Source organism: Melospiza melodia, chromosome 2 (genome assembly GCF_035770615.1).
Source record: "Melospiza melodia melodia isolate bMelMel2 chromosome 2, bMelMel2.pri, whole genome shotgun sequence".
Classification (NCBI taxonomy): Eukaryota; Metazoa; Chordata; class Aves; order Passeriformes; family Passerellidae; genus Melospiza; species Melospiza melodia.
The window spans coordinates 89,528,277-89,548,709 of NC_086195.1; the positions used below are offsets into that span (position 1 = coordinate 89,528,277).

General features: G+C 40.7%; 1 protein-coding gene across 6 annotated transcripts in view; it reads left to right on the forward strand.

Annotated features, from left to right (window-relative positions):
* The window catches only part of CAB39L (calcium binding protein 39 like), a 59,727-nt gene that overhangs the window by 19,970 nt on the left and 19,324 nt on the right, over window positions 1-20,433 (forward strand). For 5 of the 6 annotated variants that reach the window (XM_063149286.1, XM_063149284.1, XM_063149283.1 and 2 more), the window contains 3 exons: window positions 5,462-5,610; window positions 15,809-15,973; window positions 20,109-20,227. In XM_063149286.1, coding sequence (XP_063005356.1) covers window positions 5,509-5,610; window positions 15,809-15,973; window positions 20,109-20,227 — 386 coding nt within the window. In that variant the 5' untranslated portion in view covers window positions 5,462-5,508. The remainder of the gene's footprint in view (window positions 1-5,461; window positions 5,611-15,808; window positions 15,974-20,108; window positions 20,228-20,433) is intronic. The other variant, XM_063149288.1, reaches the window with a different exon arrangement.

Consider the following 20,433-nt stretch of genomic DNA (forward strand, 5'->3'; position numbering starts at 1 on the left):
CAGAGAAATTGTGGAGAGTGCCTACAATCAGACCTAGATCTCTTTCTGTACTTTATAGCTGTGCTGAAATTTTTTTTAGTACATTCTCTTTATGAGCAGATAAACTGGCAGAAGAGAGATTTTGAAGCCTGATAAAGTGTCGGCTTTGTTGTCACATGATCTAGGTTGCATTCCTGACACAGCCACTGATTTTTTTGTTTGTGGCCTTGGGTAAGTCTTGTCATCTCTCTGTGTTTCAGCTTCTCCCTTTGCAGAGGAGACAGAATAAAAGTAGGTAGATAGGTTTTTTGAAATTGTGTTTTCCATCTTTGTTGAATGTGTGTGGAGTTGGAGACCTGTGAGAGACTGTATGGCCTCAATGTGAAGGGATGTTAACTTTGACAAGCTACTGAATACCCTAAAAGTCATGTCTTGTAAACCACATCCAGCTCTAGATTCAATTCATTGCTTTGGTCTGTGTGGTTTTTTTTTTCCTGACTTGAATAGAAACAGGCTGACATTTAGAAAGTGGTTAATTATTGTTTCCTTTTGGTGTTTCTATGGCTTATCTAACATAAAATCAGTGCCATTTTTTTCTCCCAAACATAGATGGAATGGTATTCCATGAAGTACTTTTGTAAAAGTAGAGTTTCTAAAATGTGCTGGGCTGGCTCCAACTCTGGTGTCTGAAATGTCATGTTCACACTGATGGAAACAGCAGGCTTAGGAAACTTCATTTCCTCCTACAGCACTGCCAAGGCATTTTCCTCATGGCTGGGAGAGGCAATCTCTGAGACCAGGAGAGTTGGTCTGGTAGGATACAGCTGTTTCTTTCCTTGGTCTCATAAGCTCCTCTCAAGAGCACCATTGAAATAACATCATCAAAACTAAATGTTTCACAAGTTGGCTGGTTCTCCATTATGAATTCAGGAGTGTCCACAATCCATTTTTGATGTTATGAAAACATATGTTGAATAACCATTAGATGGAAAAGTTTTCCTAGAAAGTGGGAAAGAAAGGGGTTCATTCAGTCCTGTCCCTTGCTGCCAGACAGCCCTGTCAAAAATTTATGAACAGATGCTCTGTAGTGTGCCTGGTAGATTAGGTCATTTCAAAACCTCAAAGCTCCAATGGGTGGAAACCTTTACATTTCCAGCTGAAGTTTGTACATCAGCAGTTTTTAGCCATTTGCTTCTGCATAAATAAAGTGTTATTGTTATTTAAGCTGAAATAACTTTTTCAGCTTTTCTGTATTTTTATTCTAAACTTACGAAGGTGAGCACCTTTAGCCTCCAAGACACGCTGGTCTTCCCATTTTTCTGCCCATCCAGTGTGATTTTCTCCACCCACTCTAACCTCTGTTGATTCTACTTGACTCTGGGTGTACAGTGTTCTGGTTGAAGGTCTATCAACACTGTGTATAAAGGCATAGATACCCTTGGATTTCAACTGACCATTATTTTTGTGATTCATCACAAATTTGCATCTGTCTTTCTCACATCTGTAAAGTACTTGTGTGTTTGTATATGTCACCAGCTGCTTGCTTTCATCATTTCTCATGGCAAGTCCTCAGCTTGAAGCAGATATTCTTGAAATGATTTCGGTTGGAAGGAACCTTTAAAGGTCATCTAGTCCAATTCCCTCTATCATGGATGTCTTCAACTAGATCAGGTTGCTCAGAGTCCTGTCCAATCTGATCTTGAATGTTTCTGAGGATCTGGAACATCTACAAACTGTGTCTCATCTACCATTCAGCATTATCTGATACCTTCTACTCTTAACTTTTATCCCATTTGTATTACCTTTGTTCTTGACTCCATCCAGTTTCCCAGGTAATGATATTCCAGTCCTGTAATGTGTTGATAATATCTTTCTAATTTCAGTAACCACAATTTTTTGATAGGTTCTTAATTCCTGTGCCTCTCTAAATATGATCCCATCCACAGATTGCTCTTGCCTTCTCAGTCAAATGACACAATAATTTTCTTCTTCAACTAATTTTTTGGTACTGTACTCAAATTGGTGCATTTCCACATTAGATACATGGATTCTACTCTGTTTTCTCTGTTAAAAATATGTTTATAAGGCATTATTGTATGAGCTACCTTTGGTGAGCCTGTGCTGCATTTTTTTCAGTTGTCATTCATCTTAGTTTTTAAGTTATTTTTAGACTGATTTCTTGAGAGAATGGGGCTTATGTGGTCACACTGTCCACTTCTCATCCCAATTCTTTTCTCATGGTAACTTTTGAACTTACTGTGAAATTTCAAGCAACCTTGACAGAGGACTAGGTGCCTGGAAAAAAACAAGTTCCAAAAATCATACTGAAAATAAGCGATGTAACTAATAGGGCCTCTAAACCAAACTAGTGCCTCCACTGAACAGAAAACCTTCCAAGAAAAAGCTTAGAGAGCAGAGGGCTGGTACAAAGAGGAGGACAGGACAGGAATGCCCAGCTGTGATAAAAGATTCTTTAATAAGAGCTTGTGCTTTCTTTGATTCTGGAAACTCCAGTCATGGTGAGCAAAGCTGGAGGAGAGGAGTCCTCCTTTTGCCACTTGCCTTATTGGATGGCCAGCCATAAGACTAAGGAATACAACTCCCAAATGTCAGCAGAGTGACTTTACCCCCATGTGCTTCTGCCTGTAGTTGTGAGCAGCTAGAAGACAGCTGTGTCCCCCTAGAAGATTCCTGCATGGGCAACCAAAAGGTTCTGCAGCTGCCAGGATGCATTTTCTGAAGTGATGATCATCTTTTGCCTGGTTAAAAACTGTATCCTGAAAAGGGATGAATCCAAAAATGTTTTTTCATGCACATCTGTGGCTCTTCCTTCTTTGCTTTGTATCTAAAACTTGGTAATCTAATGAAGTAATGCAGAGACTTGACTCTGTTCAACAGAACAATGAATTAAACAGTTTCTTGAGTCCCTTTCTGCCCTATTATTGATGTTTTTGCTGTTGTGATTAAGCTGCTGGTAGGGAATGTAGCGGGAAAAAATGGTGTTTTATCACTGAGCAGTGCTCTGGTGACTTGCTGGTGATACTGGAACTGTGCAGTGGAAAAGTGCGGGTTCTATGGTAAAATTAGTGATTATTTGAAATGCAGACACATTACTCTAGACAGCCATGTAAGTTACTTTTGAGAGGAAAAAATAGTTTATTGTTAGCATTTCTGTTAGAAATGTGAACTTCAGTTTTTAAAAATCTCAGAACCTTTAGCTCATAAGCTCTTAATTTAAAAAATCAAGTTATCTCCCCCTTTTCTTTCCTTTGTGTGAAGACTTCTGAGAGGAAAAGATGAAGGGATGACTTTAGCAATCTGAATATACCTACCCCACCCTGGATGAAAAGAATTCTTTTCTGAAATGCAACTTGCCTGTTAAGCTCCTGATTTCAGACTCTGTGTCTCTTGCATCATCACATGCTCATGCCATGCTTTCAGGATAATAAAAACATGCAGAATAAGGTCCTTCTCAAAGTGTATTGTGAATTATTAATCTTCTATTTGCACCACATTTGGGATTACAGAGTGCTTGGCGCTTGCTAGCAGCACCTAAACAACTTTATTGTGTAATTCTGTCATCACAGTCTGTGTCAGTGCTTGTGTGTGCCCCAAAGGGTGACTTGTTAGTGCACCCAGGCTTCAGCCTTGCACCTTGTCAGGCTGAGACTCTGCTCTGGTGACTGGTGCTGCCAAAACCTGCACCTCTGAGCTGCATGGGAGCAGGACTCTGCAGCTGGGAGCTCTGCTGAGCAGTGAAGGTCATGTAGCCAAAGCTGGAGAAATAAAAATGAGTTTGAGCAGGACCGTGAGGAGCTTGAAAATGGGAACTCAAAAGTCGAGAGGTTTCAGGCACTGAATGTGAAAATATCCCTGTAAAACTGACCTAGCAACAAATGAGAAGCTATATACAAACTCACCTATTTTGGACACTGTAAACGAGCTTTTGGTTTAAATAAGACATTCAAAAATATTTCCTGTGTGTCATGGAAACTCTTCTTGTAAAGATACTCTGCAGAAGTGTTTAGAAATTATTTTAATAAGATATTAGGACAAAGTCTGTATAGATTTTGCTTTTAAAGTTTGAATTCATTTCGTACTTGGCTGTTCTATATGGTTACTATTTATAATTGCAATAGAATACCCAATCTGAGTATTAATTCCATAGGTTATTTGGGGATTAGTAACACATGGATGTATGGCTCAAATGGGATCATATTTCCTGATGGATTCTGTACTATGCCCATAGTAACAATGAAGCATGAGAGAAGTTTGTTCTTTGGGACCACTGGGTTTTTTTAAAAACTGTGCGTATTGTGTTTCTGTAGTTCTCTTGTTTGAAACCTCTCATATAAAGCTTTTTTTCAACAGCAAATCTTGGTGAATAATGGGATTGAAGTAGTTTGTGTGTGTATTTATGTTTTCACAACTAATTTTACAAATGTGTGTGTGGAGGAATTGTGATTTTATTGTGTTGTGGAAGGAGATGAAAGTTTGAGATAATTTTTTTCTTTTTGTTCTTTTTTTTTTTTTCCCCTTTTACCTCTTTTTTATTGTACAAACTGGAATGCAGTCCAGAACAGTGCTGAGCTTCTAACCAGAACATATTCCCATCTGTAGTCAGTCATTGACTTCAATAGATCTTTGTATTGGACCCTCAGCAAAACCCATAAGAATTCACAGCCTAAGCAGAAACTGAGCTATTTGGTTTCTTTCATGTATAAATACAGTGATGTAGTATTTGCCTTTCTAACCATACAGAAGAAGAACATTTCAAATTAAACAAACAATCCATTTTCATTAAAATGCTCAGTCTGTCATTTGAATGTAATGAATATGTTTGTGTTTATATTTGGGGCTGATCCTCTCTTCTTTATTTAACTCAGGCAATGTTCTACACAAGTGAGATCTGACCCACAGATTCTTTAAGTCTGTCAAACTTAGGGGATAGCTTAAATAATTTCCTCTCAAGATCCCCTAGGCTGACAAAGCAAAGCAATGGAAGAAGAAGGAGAGATGGCAGAGAAGCTGGGACTCCATTTTGCAATGCTTTAAACAAAGGGTGCTTTTGGTGTGCTGTCACCCACAGTTGGTTTTCTGCCCTGTGATGGAGCTGGTGAAGTCTGACAGAAACCCATATGTGAAATCCAGTGTAGCCTGCTGGATGTGCAGTGTCCAAAACACATTGGGCATGGGCATGGACTTGCTGGAGTGCTGACCTGTAGGTCAGAGCTCCCTGCAGGAAGCATCCAGCTCCTGTGCAGGTGCTGAGTAGTTGCTTTTCATGTTCTAATGCTGGCTTGTGTGAATCCTCAATGAACTTGCAAGAACTACACATGAGAACTTTCACTGCTCCACTGGGAGGCTGAAGCAAAGTGTAGTGCCTGAGGTGCAACCTTTTCTTGTTCATAGTGTCTATGTGTGTTTTTTTGTGTTTTTGTATAAGCCTTAAAAGCTGTTTTTGCTTGTTGTTTGATTTAAGGCAGTCCTCTTCTATCCTGAAGGAAGAAAGCCAGGTGGAGGAAGACCATGCCTTTGTTTAGTAAATCGCACAAAAATCCTGCTGAGATTGTGAAAGTTCTGAAAGAAAACATGGCCATATTGGAGAAACAAGAAAAAAAGACAGACAAGGTATGAGGTAACGTTGTAGAAGACCAAAAAGGTTTTTGTGCTGGGAGAACAGCAGAGTAATGGGAATGACATTGTGTTTGGTCACTGCCCTGGTTCTGTGAGTGCTTGCTGTGGATGTAGCTGTGTGTTTGAATGGTTCTGCTGAAATCAGGGAGCTTTTGCATAAATAAAATACATAAAATCTGGGGCTCAGACAGAAAATGCTGAGATCCAGGAGCCTCAGCCAAAACAAAGGGTGATCTCCCACTACTTTATACAGAGATGAATCTAGCAAAACAGCTTGGAAGGCTGTGTGAAAGCTATTGTACTGTTAATGGTGTTAGCAGGATAACAAATGAGGTTGCCAATTAATGTGGAGGTACCCACAGAGAAAAACTCTACTTCTGATGCACACAGTTTCCAGAAACCAGGAAAGCTGTATGTGTCCAGATGTGTATAAAAGAGATCTCTCTCTGTTCATCCTTTCTAATGTTCTGGGTGCCAGTGCTTCCTAAAAGAGGTGTGCTACTCATTTTCTATTTATAGTGCTGGGGTTTTGCTAATATTACTGCTCTCTTCTAATTCCATGACACAGACTCGAGTTACTTTTGCTGCTTTTCCAGTAACCACTTAATAGGTACCATGCAACACACAAAATCCTCCCAGTTAGCAATTTGAGCTTGTATAAATTTTTAATTTTTTTTTTTATTTTTATTTTTTGCATCTGAGACTCTGGCCCTCTACACTATTGCTGTAGTGGAAATATATGGTTTTAGTTAACAACAGACTAAGTTAAAAGTGATTTTCAGTGGAAGCAAAAATAGCTGATAAGGGACACTGATACATTTTCCATGGAGCTGATTTTTGCATGTGTGCATGTTGTGCTTCCCCCACCTTGTGCAGGAAGTTGTATGAAAACGAACCCAACCCAAAAAGTAGGCATGGAGCCCTTTGCACCCTTAGTGAAATCCTCTTGAAACTTTTTGGTTCAAAGCAAGTAGCTCAGAGCATGTTAATTACCTAAGGTAAGTCACATGGATTTCTGGGAGGTCTCTAGTATTTGATGTTTCATTCTGAAATACCTTCAGTAACCTGAGAATGGAGAGAATTTGACTCTGAACTAAAACATAAAAAAAGTAACTAAATAAATCTGCAGAATCTGTTCTGCCCTGCTGAATTCATCCTTTGGAGCCTGATTAAAGAAGACCTTCAAAGCAGATGCTCCATACTTGGGTTTCTTTTTGATCTGCTCTGCAGAGTGACTCCTCAGAGTTGTGGTTTTGAGAATTTTTGGCTTTGAGCTGGTTTGTATATTTGGGTGTCAGTGACAAGGAGAAATTCAGACTTCTTAGAAAACTGAGTGCTTAATGTAAATTTTTTGTGAAAGTCAGAACAGCTGGTGTGTGTTTTCCTCCCAGAGCAAAAGATACAGAATGCTTCCCTGGTGTGTTAGAATGGAAACAGCTCATGAGCTCAGTGGTGCCTATTTTACAGGAAGAGGCTGATTTTTACTTAGTTTTTGTGTACTTCATTGCTATGGGGTAGAGGCTGTTCCTGGGGTGAATGGGGGTGATTGGGGGAGAGGAGAGAGAGGGACAAGGCAGTCCCTTCAGCAGCAAGACAGAAGGTGAGGAAAGCCTTTTTTTGGGTTGGTTTAAGCTTATGTGGCCTGTTGACTCAGGGCTTTGTACTGTAATGTCAAGGAAGCACATAGCGTCCTTTTCCTTGCAGAAGGAGAGGTTAGAGACTCCTTGGCAGTTCTGCCTTTCATCTGAAGTGTTCCACTGAGCTGTCCTGAAATAAATACCTGTTAAAGAAAATAGCTAAATTTATTCTCCTGAGTTTATGGAAGTAAATCATAAGAACTGTCTTTACTACTGAGATGGTGATAAACTTTAAAAACTGGCAGGAAAAATACAGCTCTTGCAAAACCACCCAGCCCTATCACACCTGCTGCTATCCATTCAGGTTTGTGAGCTTAGTAATGCCATTTCTGTTTGCAGTTTGAGTTGGAGAAGAAAAGACAATGGGAAGACTTTCAGTGGCCCGCAGGTTTTCAAAATATACTCAGTAATGCTAATGAGTAATGTCTTTTCATGAGAATAATTGGAGAAACGCAACTGAAAACAAAAGCAAAGAGAAACAAAGCACAGTGCTGTACTCTGTGCTCTTGGAAACCTAGCAAGGTTTTTAACTCTACCTCAAATTTGATTTCTGGAGGGAGAAGAAATTTGTCAAACTTTCATGAAAGGGCCTAGAGGTTTAGCTACTGCAAGAGCCAGAGACCCTGGATGTCTCAGAGCTGGGTTTGGACCCCGTAGCCCTGTGACCTGGGAAGTTTGTGACTCAGGGCCGTCCAATTTTTCAGCTTTCTAGCTCCTAGTCTGCTGTAAGAACTAAAAGAGTATTGTTATGCCTCACCATAAAACCAAAGTTGTACTTCCAGGGTACAACTCCAGAGCATCCCTGATTTTGCGTGCAAAGTAGTTTCCAACTAGGACTTGCTTCAGATGCTTAAACAAGAAGATTTATCCTGTGACAATTAAGCTGTTATTGTAGTACAGCCAATGTGGTATGTGGGTTGAGACAGCTAAAAGCTGCTAATACAGGCAGAATTGGCAGAGAAGTGGGACAAAGCCTGAATTAACTGCAGGGCTGGCAGAAAACCGCCTTTCCTTTCCAGCTGAGAAATTGTGAGTATGAGGTGAAGATGCCATGGGCAGCCAGGAGGGCACAAGGTCAGACAGAAAGGGGCTTGATGCTTCTAATACAACTTTGTGCAACTTTCATCAGGAACCATCTGTGTCTTAGAGGGGATGCTTTTAAATACTGCAGAAAGGATCATTCCTGCCAAGGTATGGAGTGCACAGCTAGAGGGAACTTTGCAGCACAGCAGTTAAGACTTCTCAGGCAATGGGAAGAGGGTAGAGGATATAACTTGATAGACAGAATGCAGAGAAGCTAGTTGTAAGTGTAAAGGAAATTATACATATTTTCTGAGGCATTTCCACATGCACACATAATATAGATAGGTTTGCACTCTTCCTTCATGATGCTTTTTTTTATTCATGGAATAGTACCCATTCAAGCTTTAGCTAAACTCTATTGACTTCACTAGCATCTGTCTCCCTAGATAAGGATTGAATTTGACCCACTTTCTCCATGTGTCTAATTTTTTTGAAACTATTAATGTGTTGTGTTGCCATAGTGCTTTCTGATGCTTTTTTAACACTCCCAGCTCAAAAAATAGGTTAAGTTTTGATGTTTGGTTCTTATTTTTTTATGTAGGCTTTCTTGTTTGTTTGCTTGCATGGATATATGTGTGCTTAAAGCTTTGCCATTTTCTCAGATACATTTTGATGGTTGATAGACCACAGGTTGAGAAGCGCCAGCACATCTGGCTCTCCTTTTCTTCTGAAGTGCTCTTTCTAATACCTTGTTTTTACAGATTTTAAAAAATAGTATCTATTTTAAATGAGGGATTGCAGCAGTGGCAAGTTTAATGCAATAATTGGGAGATTAAGTAGGGTAAGACAGAGCTGGAAAAGTGGACTAAAATGTTCTTTGTCAATAATCCTCCTCTCTTACAACATCTGAAAGGAAATAAGGTGTTCTTCAAGCATATACAATTGCTGACATCCTGTTTGGGCTTTGATGTGGTGAAGAACAATTAATTAAGCTTTATTGCAGTATTGTATAAATGTCATTACAATTTAATCTCAGTTATGTAGAATCGATCAGTCCTTGAATTTAATGGAACTGGACTGGAACTACCTAGAAAAGCAGGAAACTAATTAAATACATAAGAAAGAAAGCCTTCATAGCTGAGGCTCTCTTCTTTCTGGTACAAACTCCTATAGCATTTGGAGGATGCATGTAAGTAGGGATGAGGAGAAGCCATAATACCCAGAGGCCACACCTGCTGAACCTGGGGAAGAATGGACAGCATGTGACGCTCTGGTCACACTGCTTCACTTATTGCTGGTGTGTCGCCGTGTCTTTGTTGATGGCTATTGTAAAGGAACATTGATAGAAAGGGTGCCTGACCAAGCTCACAAAAGAAGGGGTGTGACATCCTGACTTCTCAAAGCCCTGTGTTCAGCTGCTGGGCCCAGTCAGCACCAAGCAGTGCGGGTGGCATCCAGTTTGTCACTGAAGGACATCCTTGAGCACATGGCCCTGCCGCTGCTAACCAAACACCTTGGGGTGTGGCAGCCTGACTCAGTGCCATCTGTGGTGCCTACAGGTTGGGTAACATTTTCTGAACCTGCCCTGCAGCAAAAGCCTTCCAAGTGTCACAGGCTTTTAATTTAGTGCAACAAACGGATCTGAGGTTGGTCGAAACTTGGTGTAATCTTTGCATGTGGTCTAGATGGGCTGAAAGATTTGCAGTTTCTGGTATAGCTGATCCAAGAAAAGGGTTTATTGTGGAAAATGAACCCCAAATGCATTAGAGCAGGTTCAGAGCACTGTGCTGAGTGCTTTCCTGTCAGGCAGAACTGCAGGCTGAAGTGCCTTTAGTCAGTGCTCAGAAGCACAGTGAAGCGAGATGTAAAAATAACCTGAAGTGTCACACTTCTGCCCCTCTCACTTAAATCTCTCTAACGAGACTCCTCCTTCAGGTAGGTCACTGCAACCTGTCCTCTCTTTCATCTCCACGTGCTGTAACAAATTTGGTGCTGTTCACAAGGGTCAGGAGAGCAGCATTTTATTAAGGCTACAATTAAAAGACTTCAAGATATCTGGAACAAATACTTCTATCAATAAATCCTGCTTTTTTACATAGCAACAAGGAAGCCATTCCTGGCTGCTGCTCACCTTGCTGGCTGCTGTGTTGGTAGAGCTCTGGGGACTGGTGTGTGAGATGAGGTGCATGCCGAGGGCTCTGTGTGCATTTGCATGGAAGAACAGTTGCGTGACTGCCGGGAACGTGAATACCCATGGATGCGATTCTGCAGCTGCCAGTTGCAAAATTGCTTTCCATTTCATGCTGCACACTGAAACCAAGGGAATGAGATAAGAAGGGTTTGGCACCCCTTCCCCCTAGCTCTGTGTGTCCTGGGGTTTTGTGCAGCGTTTCATGTTTCAGCTTCCCTGTTCTGCTAAGGCCTGTTATTGCTCTAGAGGTGGGAGAAACTCCAGATACTATCAGGTTCTGGTGCCAAGAGTTTAAACCTGTCTCTTCTGGTTGCTTTTATTTTTAAGGACCTTCAGAACCTTTAGTTCTGTCTAAAGTGCAGCCTTAACAGTGGGAAAGGAATTTATGTCCAGGTGGGGCAAACCTGTCTTGTCCATTTGATCATACATCCTTTTAAAAGGCGTTTCCCTGCTGTGCTTGCTTGCCCAAATTGTCTTTGCCAGCTTCCTTGAGTACAGGTCTGTAATGTTTTGCTAAATAACAGACATCAGGCCTCCTGATCCAAAATACCCACAGCTTGTCCCTGCAGATCCATTCAGCATGAAATTGCATCAAGAATAAGTCAGTTGGGGTGATCCTGAGGTTACGTGGTTGCTTGATTCAGATTCTGCTAATGGCTTTTCTTGGGAATCCTCCATGTAGAGAGAGCTGCATTGGCACTGCTTTTTAGGAGAAAAATTAGTTTGAATCACACAGTGAGAATATTTTTAAACCAGATAAGACCAAATCAAGGAGCTTTATGCTTTTAGTTGCAATATATAGCATGGAGTACTGGCAGATCTCTGAATCACACATTGGAGTATTTAACATGGCCCTGGCAGGCATCTCTGTGCGTTACTGTCTGCTGCTGTGCAAGAGAGAAACAGTTTATAGAGAGATTTTGGACCTGGAAATGTGCTAGGTACACAGGCAGAACCTGTATATGCCTATTTGCCATATTCTTGTGTTTCTCCCCTCCACAGCCTATCCCACACTTGAAGATCAATCAGTCTTTCAGGGAAGATCTTTTCATATCGAATTTCAGGGAGTCATTTTTCTGTAAGCTGCTTTCTTTCTGTTATGTTCCCGTTATGTCAACAGTGACAAAACTTTGATGTGTGAGGAAAATAAACCAAGACAAAAATCTTCAACTTATAAAATTTCCAGCTCTGGTTGAAGCTGTTGGTAGGTTTAGAAAGACACATAAAAACTGACAAAAAGTCAGCTTTATGAGGAGGGGATGTTGAACATGTTTATAATTTAACATAGAGAAGTTATGCAGGTTTATCTATACTGTCTGTTTTCCACCTTCAAGGCTGTTGTGGATCCTCTAGTCCAGTAGGGTTGGCAGAGTAACCCAAGGATTGTTAGATTTCAACATTTACACAAAATCCTGTCTTTCAAAATGGACCCAAAAACCTCTTGTGGGTTGATGGCCATTATAAACTACATTCTGTGGATGCAGAGTCAGTTCTTGTTGGAAAGACCAGAAACTTGGCTTAGGAGGTTGACATCCTGACACCTGGGCAGGCACAGCAATACTTGTCTGTGTGTGCTGGGAATCAGCTTGCATTTCATTCTCACTTTTTTGTCCCTACCTGCAAATTCTGATTGTCCAAAGTTCAGCATATTCCACTTTTGACATTAGTTTGTCTAAGTATAAGCTGTTCTGTTTAGGATTATGTGTGTAGTTTTCTCCTTGCCTTCTTTTTTCCTCTCTGTTCACAAGAGCCTCTCTAGATATAATGGCATAAATTCAGTCATGATGGAAAGGACTTGTACCTAAGGGAGTAAAGGAAAATCTGCTGGAAATAAGATTGTGCCTAATTGCAAGAGTGAGGCAAATGGCTGAAATGCTTTGATATTTCATGAAATTGTTTCTTTTGCGCTCTAACTTCTGCTGGAGTGATGGTTGCAGCACTTTGCTATTGTTGCTCTTGCCACTGAAAAGAAAAAATAGCATAGAAGTCAGAACTAGGGTTTTCTAGTGAATCCTTTTTATTTTTTGTCACTGAAATTCTGTTTGTGACACAGCTGGGGTGAGGATGTCTTGCTGAAGCTTTTTGTTGGTTTTTGCAATTTTTCCTAAAGAGGCTCAGGACTGGTCTGACTTCTCATGCAGATATGTTTCTGTCATCTTGTATTTTCCATGTATTTGAGTGAATAAATGTGCTTTGTTGTTTGTTTTGGACAGATGTTGGGTCTTTGGATCTTGGAATGTCTTTTTTCTCTGTGTATTAAGAAAGTTTCCATCCCAGAAACAGTGCTTATGTACTTAAAGTATTATTCTAAAATTGCTGTGAGATTAAGTGGAAATGTCAAAATGAAGGCTGTTAATTTAAGAATCTGTGTTTGGGATTATGGTTTTCCTTCAGATATATTGTGAGGGATATCCACTGAGGAGCAGTCCTTAGATTTGACCGTGAATAACTTTTGGTGGAGAGTTGCACATCAAAACACAGACCATGGAGATGCTGTGAAGGGGGAGGAAATGGCACATGAAATGTAAATTGCATGTGGGAAAGCTGAGGAGACAGTGGATGGGATGGCAGATGATCAGAGAAATGCAGCTGTGGTGGCCACTTCTGTCCACCAGCACCAGTGTTTTATGTTTCATTTTCTCACATTGCTCTTTTTTGCCTCCTTTTTGAGAATTAAACCTAAAGCTAAGTCCTGCAGAGCTTTTTTGTACATATCAGAAAGGACTGCTTATACTTGAAAGGAAAGTTATTAATGGTTTTTTTAAACTACAGAATGCCAGGGATATTCACACCCAGCCCAGCAGAAAGGGTGGAAAGCCAAAAATGTATGGGCTTTGCCTTTGAAATGAAAATATTTCCCTAGCTCTTATAAAGATTTAGAGCTTTAGTTTCTAAGATAGAGCCCCTGTTGTTAATCCCATCTGTACTCTGTGGGATATCTCAAGTGACACACGACTAACATTTGAGGTAAAAATAGGCTCTTTTGCTGAGTGATGGCAAGGAACATCAAGATTTCTGCTGTTAGAAGTTATCACACAGTCATGCTCGTTTACACACTGCCCATGCTGACCTATCTCAACCAGGAGAAAACTGCAAGAAGGTACAAAGAGGTTGGGGGAGAGCAGTTCTTTATGCTGTGCAAAATCAATGCTTAAATCTTCCAGGTAGCTGCAATGTAAAAGTTGCTTTTTGGTGTGGTTGGTTTTGGTTTTAGTTTTTTTTTAAGACTTCCAGGTTTTTTGTATCATTTTTATTCACTAATTTGAATAAAATCTGTGATTGAAAATGTTGGGAGATCAGCAGCAGGTGGGAGATGCCTCTTCAGAGCACTGTGGGGTTATGTTGTGCAGATTGATGGGGTGGTATTTGAAAGCATGATGTTTTTCCTTTCAATATATGTGAGAGATATATTGAAGTTATTGATGTGGCTTTGAACATCCATTGATTTCCAGTCAGCTTTTACAAGTCACTCTTGGGTTTTCTGTGTTTGTCTTGATTTTTTCCCCACCTGCTATGCTAACAAAAGGCTAACTTCAAGTCAAGATTTTTCAAATATGTGAAATGCTGTCTTCAGCATCCTGCCTGGCAGTTTGCTGTCATTCTCAGCTTTGCTTTCAGACCTGATCCTTACTTCCTTCCCACTCCCTGCCAAAGAATCCAGTCAGCCTTGCTGCAGGTGATGTGTGTATTAAATATAACCCGACACAGAAGGAGCCATTGCCTCCATAGCCCCGTGGCTGGAGCAGGTGGGATTTACAGCACACACATCCACATGAAAAAAAAATTACTCCTTTCCTCCACAGAGTCTTTATTGGTTCAAAGTGGAGCATAGCTGTGAGGAGAGTGTGAGCCAGAGCTGCCATGCTGTAGCCAGTGGCCCTTTTCCCTGGGAATCTGTATTATCACTCACATCTGATTTTCACCTGCTGACTGCATGAATGCTGAGCTGTTACCTGTTTACAGGCATGGCTCTTTCCTTTCCCTCTTGCAATCCTGCTGGTCAAGATTTGGCAATTCTGATTCATTCTCTACATTAGGTACCTGAAACATTGCACAGGATTAGTATACTCTAGGTGGGAGCAAAAGATGTGAAAGATCTATTTTACTTCACTTGGCGGCAGCTGTGGAGCTTTACTAAAGCAAATTGTTTCATTTAAATTTCTCAACCTGAGGCTGAAGTGCCTGTGTGCTCAGTGAACAAATCCCATGTGGAAGATGCTGGGTCAAACCACACCTGATGAGGAGAAATGAGATGAGGCAATGTGAAGCTGTCAACCTTGGCTGAGATAAAGTGAATTTTTTTTTTCCTGGTAGCTGGTAGAGTGCTGTGTTTGGAATTTAGGATAAGAATGAAGTTGGCAACACTCTGATGTTTTAGTTGTTGCAGAGCAGTGCTCACACTGAGTCAGGGCCCTTTCTGCTCTGCAGCCCACCCCACCAGAGAGTGGTTTGGGGCTCAGGGAGCTGGGAGGGGGCACAGCTGGGACAGCTGACCCCAGTGGGCCAAAGGGATGTTCCCTGTCTCATGGCATTGTGCTCAGCACACAGTGCTGGGGGGAGGCTGGCCAGGGCTGCTGCTCTGAGCTGGCTGGACATTGCACTGTGCATCACTGGGTGTTTGTTGTTGTTATTGTTGTTTTACTGCTACTATTTCTTCCTTCCTTTTCTATCCTATCAAGCTATCTTTATCTCAACCTAAAAGTTTATTTCCTCTCCCCAGTTCCTTTCCCCATCCTGCTGAGGGGAGTGAGCAAGTGGCTGTGCAGGGTTCAGCTGCCTGCTGGGTTAGGCAGTGCCACAGGGCTGTGAGTGTTTGTTTGGGTTCCCAGCAGAGGAGCTGGGACAGCCCACCAGGAAGCACTGGGTGGGCAGGCAGCCCAGCAGCCCCCCTCTGGTGGGAGCAGCCACCTGAAGGCTTGGCACCTTCATCTGGAGCCTCTTGCCCCACGAGTGCCATGGAGCCCACTGGGGAGGACAGGGGGAGCGACAGTGAAATTGCTGCTGCCTCTGCAGGGCTGTGCCTGCCTCCAAACCTGCTCAAGGATCTCACTGGTGCTGGTTGGTAATTGATCTCTTGGCCCTATTTTGTGCTCATGGTCTGTAAATGGTGATATGTCATGTATAAATTGAATTTATCTTGTGTAAAGCCTGCAGGGTATAGGATGGATGCTCCAGCCTCCGTGATTACCTAGAATTATGATATCATTTTGCAATAGATAATGATCATTGTAAGTACATTTAAAAACATTTGTTTTGAAATGCATGCCTTTTAAAAGAACACCTTTTTCTTTTTTCCTGTTTCATTTTTTTAAAACAAAACCAATTATCTGCTGGCAAAAAGGCATCAGAGGAAGTGTCAAAATCTCTGCAAGCAATGAAAGAAATTCTGTGTGGGACCACAGACAAAGAGCCACCCACAGAAATCGTGGCCCAGCTGGCACAAGAGCTCTACAACAGTGGCCTTCTAGTGACACTCATTGCCAACCTGCAGCTGATAGATTTTGAGGTAGGTCAACATTCATAAACTTTTATCAACTCCTTGGTCTTGGTGCTGTCAGTGACTAGAGCCATATTTTTCTGAAGTTTAAATAATTTCATTGCATTCAAAACTGTTTTCCACAGGCTGAAGAAAGTTGCTGCTCTAGATTGGTTGGTGTCCTGAGGACACTGGCAGTAAATGTGATTTTTAAAAATTAAACCAAAAATATATAAAGAAATATTTCCATGTGTATCCAAACAAGATACAACATGGTGCTGGGAATACTGTCTAAGACCAACCTTGTAAACTGCAAGGATGATCTTTGGGATAGTGCTAATAGAGCTACCTGCTGTCTCTGAAGAGTGTCCAAATTAGAGAGGGTTCAGGGACATGGAATAAAAATAATTGGAAGCATGGAGAATTTCATATGACAAAGACTGAAAGAATTAAAATGGTTTAGCTGAGAGGAAAGGAATTGAAAAACATGTTAAAAACAGACAGCAGGTCACAAGGTAATTTGGCTGTCCCCCGCTTAGCTGTTTCAATTAAAAGAATAAAGGAATATAACTGCTGGTATGGGTTCCATGATTTCTGTGGCCCCTGGGGATGCCTCACAAGTGTCCGACCACTAGCGGGAAATCCCCCGAGCCCAGGAGCCAAACCTCCACCACTGAGCCTGGAACAGAGCAGCACCCAATGCACAGGTAGCTGCTGGAGGGAAAAATCAGCTTCTCAAAGAGATCTGGTGCTCTCAGAGACACTTTTTGTGGGAGTCATGTGTAGAAGTTATTTTCTTTCCATTTTGTAAATGAATGAAAGGGAGGAAAATGGGTGATTTCATTTTTTCCACTCCACCCCCTACCGCCAGTAAATCCAGGATCAAGGACTGATTTATTTATTTTGTAATAATTTTTGAAAATGAAATGTATCGGTTTTTGAAAAGTTTTAGTGGAATTCTCTCACTCTGGCTCAGGTCTTAAGTTCAGGAGGTTTTTTTTTAATGCTTTGACTTCTCTGTGCCTCCTCTGGTTACTGTTAAATATCTAATTACAAAAATACTCAAAAACCCAACAACCAAGCCCTTAAAAAACCCTTTAATAGAAATGGAGAAGAGGGAAGGAGAAGATACTGAAATCACAGAAGGGAGACTTCTGCATTTTTTTAGTTACATGAGAGTCTGTACTGCTTTTGCCAGAGAAAAATTTTGTATCAACATATTAAACACACAGTCCTAAAATGCAAGCACTGGATGAAATACTTAACTTGTTGTTGAATTGCTGTTATTACAAACAATTCTCATAATTCTTATTGCAAAATATATTTTTATTCATTGCAAAAGCTTTCCAATCATTTAGCCACGCTGTTATACATGTTCTTTGGACAAAACACTAGAAACCAAACATCACTGAACAAGAGGACAGTAAGAGCATGAGCTGCTTTGTCTTCATGTCTTCCCACTGACTTTTCCAGTTTATCAACTTTTCTGTTTCCATTTTGTTATATTGGTGGCTACAGCTGGTATTTAACTTGCTTCATTGAACAAGCAATTTCATCTCACTGTAACATTAATTGCATCTCACTGTAACATTAAATGCAAGTTAATTTTTTGATCCGTATGAAATGGTAAAAAGCAAATCATAAACTACTGAAAATCTGATTTCTGAAGGCAATAATGTTACTCTGTTTTTTCCTGACTCCCTGTGTCCTCCTCACCAACCCTGCTGCCCACTTTGATCCCAGTTTTTCACAGCTGAACTTCCCTTTGAAGAGGTGTTTTCAAAGACAGTGTAGGGGAGACTTCCATCACACATCCATCACACATCCATCACACATCCATAGAAGACACAGGTTTATTGCTTCTGCCACTCAACAAACAAGATATAATTTCAGTGATGATATTGTTTTGAGGCATTAAAGTCAGGTTTGGGCAGGAGCCCAGAATCAAGATCTGGGCTTTTCTGAAATGTAAAATATGAAATTTATTTTTGAACTTTAAAGAACTGAGGCAAATGTGCAAACAACAGAAGTCAACTAAAAATGTACATGTTACTGTGTGTAAGCCTAAAGGTTCACAAACTGTAAAGCCCCTAAAATAGGCAGTAAATAACTACAAGCCCAGGACTGGTGATTTTATAATCTTTTCCCTACTTTGCCTTGAAACAGGGGCTAAATTACGATATAGGTACTATACAATTTTTTATTTAAATAATGCATTCTTGGCAGGTTTCTTTTGTTCTTGTCTAGCCACTTTCTCTTCATGCTGCCTTATCTTGTGCTTCAGTGGCCACATGTATTTCATTATAAGGCAAAATTCAATTGCAGATCCAAGTAAGGAGTGTTTCAAAAGTACTCCTACAATTTTAATGTTTGTCAGGTGGTGAGGAAAATCTGTCATGGTTCCCTTCTATTTGCCTCCATTCCCTCCTGGAGAACCCATGGAGATCAACTCTGGCTTTCCCTGTCACTGATCTCTAGAAAATTAGCTATAATTGGATACTCATATCTATATATCTATATATCTATATATCTATATATCTATATATCTATATATCTATATATCTATATATCTATATATCTATATATCTATATATCTATATATCTATATATCTATATATCTATATATCTATATACCTATATATCTCTATATGTCTATATATCTATATATCTATATATATCTATATATCTGTATATATCTATATATCTGTATCTCCTCTCTGCTCATGGATATTGTGCTGCAATGCACACAATATTGAGTAACCAATATAAAATTTGGCAAAGCAGAGAGGATCACTTAATTTCTGGCCATCTTTACCTCACCCTTTCAACAGCTCTTCTCTGTCTGAATTGTTTTCATCTTGGAATAACTGCTGAAGCCCATAGGGATCACAGGATTCCAGGCATATGATATGGGTGTTGTAAAGATAGGGGAGAATGGGATGACTTTATACAGAATTAGCCTATTTGAAATTATGTCTCAGGGTCAAAGAAAGTGTTGCAGATAAAGGCAGATGGACTGGCCTGCACTGATTTGATTCTCCTGTTTAATTCCCAGAGTCTCCAAGTCTCCAAGCCAGCTGGGCTGGAACAAGTAGGAAGGCAGAATATTTTGTGTTCCTCGGCACTGATTTATTTGTAGAGGTGAAACCAGGGAATTTTCCTCCATGTGAAACTATCTGCTCCTTGGCTTCAAACATTCAATAATTTCTCTGCCAAGGAATGTTTGTCCTCCCACGAGAGATCAATCAGCATGTACAGATTATAGGTGACCTTTTGCTTTAGCTTGCCCTGTGCATAGTGACCTGCTGTTGACTCAGTGCCTTGGTTACTGGTCCTGAGTGCAGCATCCCCCACCTCCCTTAACTTCACATCAATCTGGCTGCTGTGCCAGGGGAGAAGGTGGTGGGGGAGGATGTGGATTTCAAATGCAAGATGGATTGGTGAGCCCTCTGACTGAACAGAACATGATTTGGAAAGACCTTCTGGAAAGCTGTGTGCACAGGGAAGCATTTGGAGACAAGCTGTGACTGTGTAGATGGATGCGTACAGCACAACATCAGGAAAAAGATAAGGACTTTAGTTTTGATTAAAGCAGAGACACACATGTGAGGCAGCCATTTTATTGGTTGTAGTTATTCAATTTTCCATGGTAAATAATGGGCACAGGTTAAATTTAACCCTGATTTTCAGAAATGTAATCACACTTGGAGTTGTTTGCACTGGACTGATAAAAAGCTTTAGCTTTTTAAGTGTAGGCAGTGTGGCAGTGCTTTGGTACCAGCTCTGTTACTCACATTTGGAGGCTATGGGACTAACAGCACACACAGCAGCAGCAGGCTTGGCTCGGGGTAGGGGCTTGCTTTTAATGTGCTTTAGTGTTCCTATTTGAAATAGCCAGGGTGGCAGTGTAGGAGGAATGTACATCTTCATTTAGGGAAAAAAAGGTGCAAATGGGAGTGGGGAAGTCGGGAGCCATCAGAGCTGCCCGAAGGAGAAAGCCTTCCTGTGGCATTGGAGAAACAGCAAATATGAGGCAGAGAGTCAGGAGGGAAAAAAAAAGGCTGACCTGTTCTGATTTCAGTTTCATTTGCACTTTAAATTGATATAGTAAATGGTTGTTTGTTCGTGTTTTTCTAAGCAAAGATATATTTTGCTTCTGTAACAGGGCAAAAAGGATGTTTCCCAGATATTCAACAACATCTTGAGAAGACAAATTGGCACACGCAGCCCTACTGTGGAATACATCAGTGCCCATCCACATATCCTATTCATGCTTCTTAAAGGGTAGGTGCTTTAATTTGAGTTTCATTAAAAAAGAGCATTGCCTGGAACATGCTGGCATTGCAGTTCATCTACTCTCTCACTTTTAGTTAAAAAAAAAAAAGAAAGGGGTTTCAGATTTTGTTCCAGCTTTCTTACTCTTTTTTTCCTGTTGACTTTCTTTCTATGGAACTCTATACTTTTTAATGATCAGATTATTTCATTTGGCT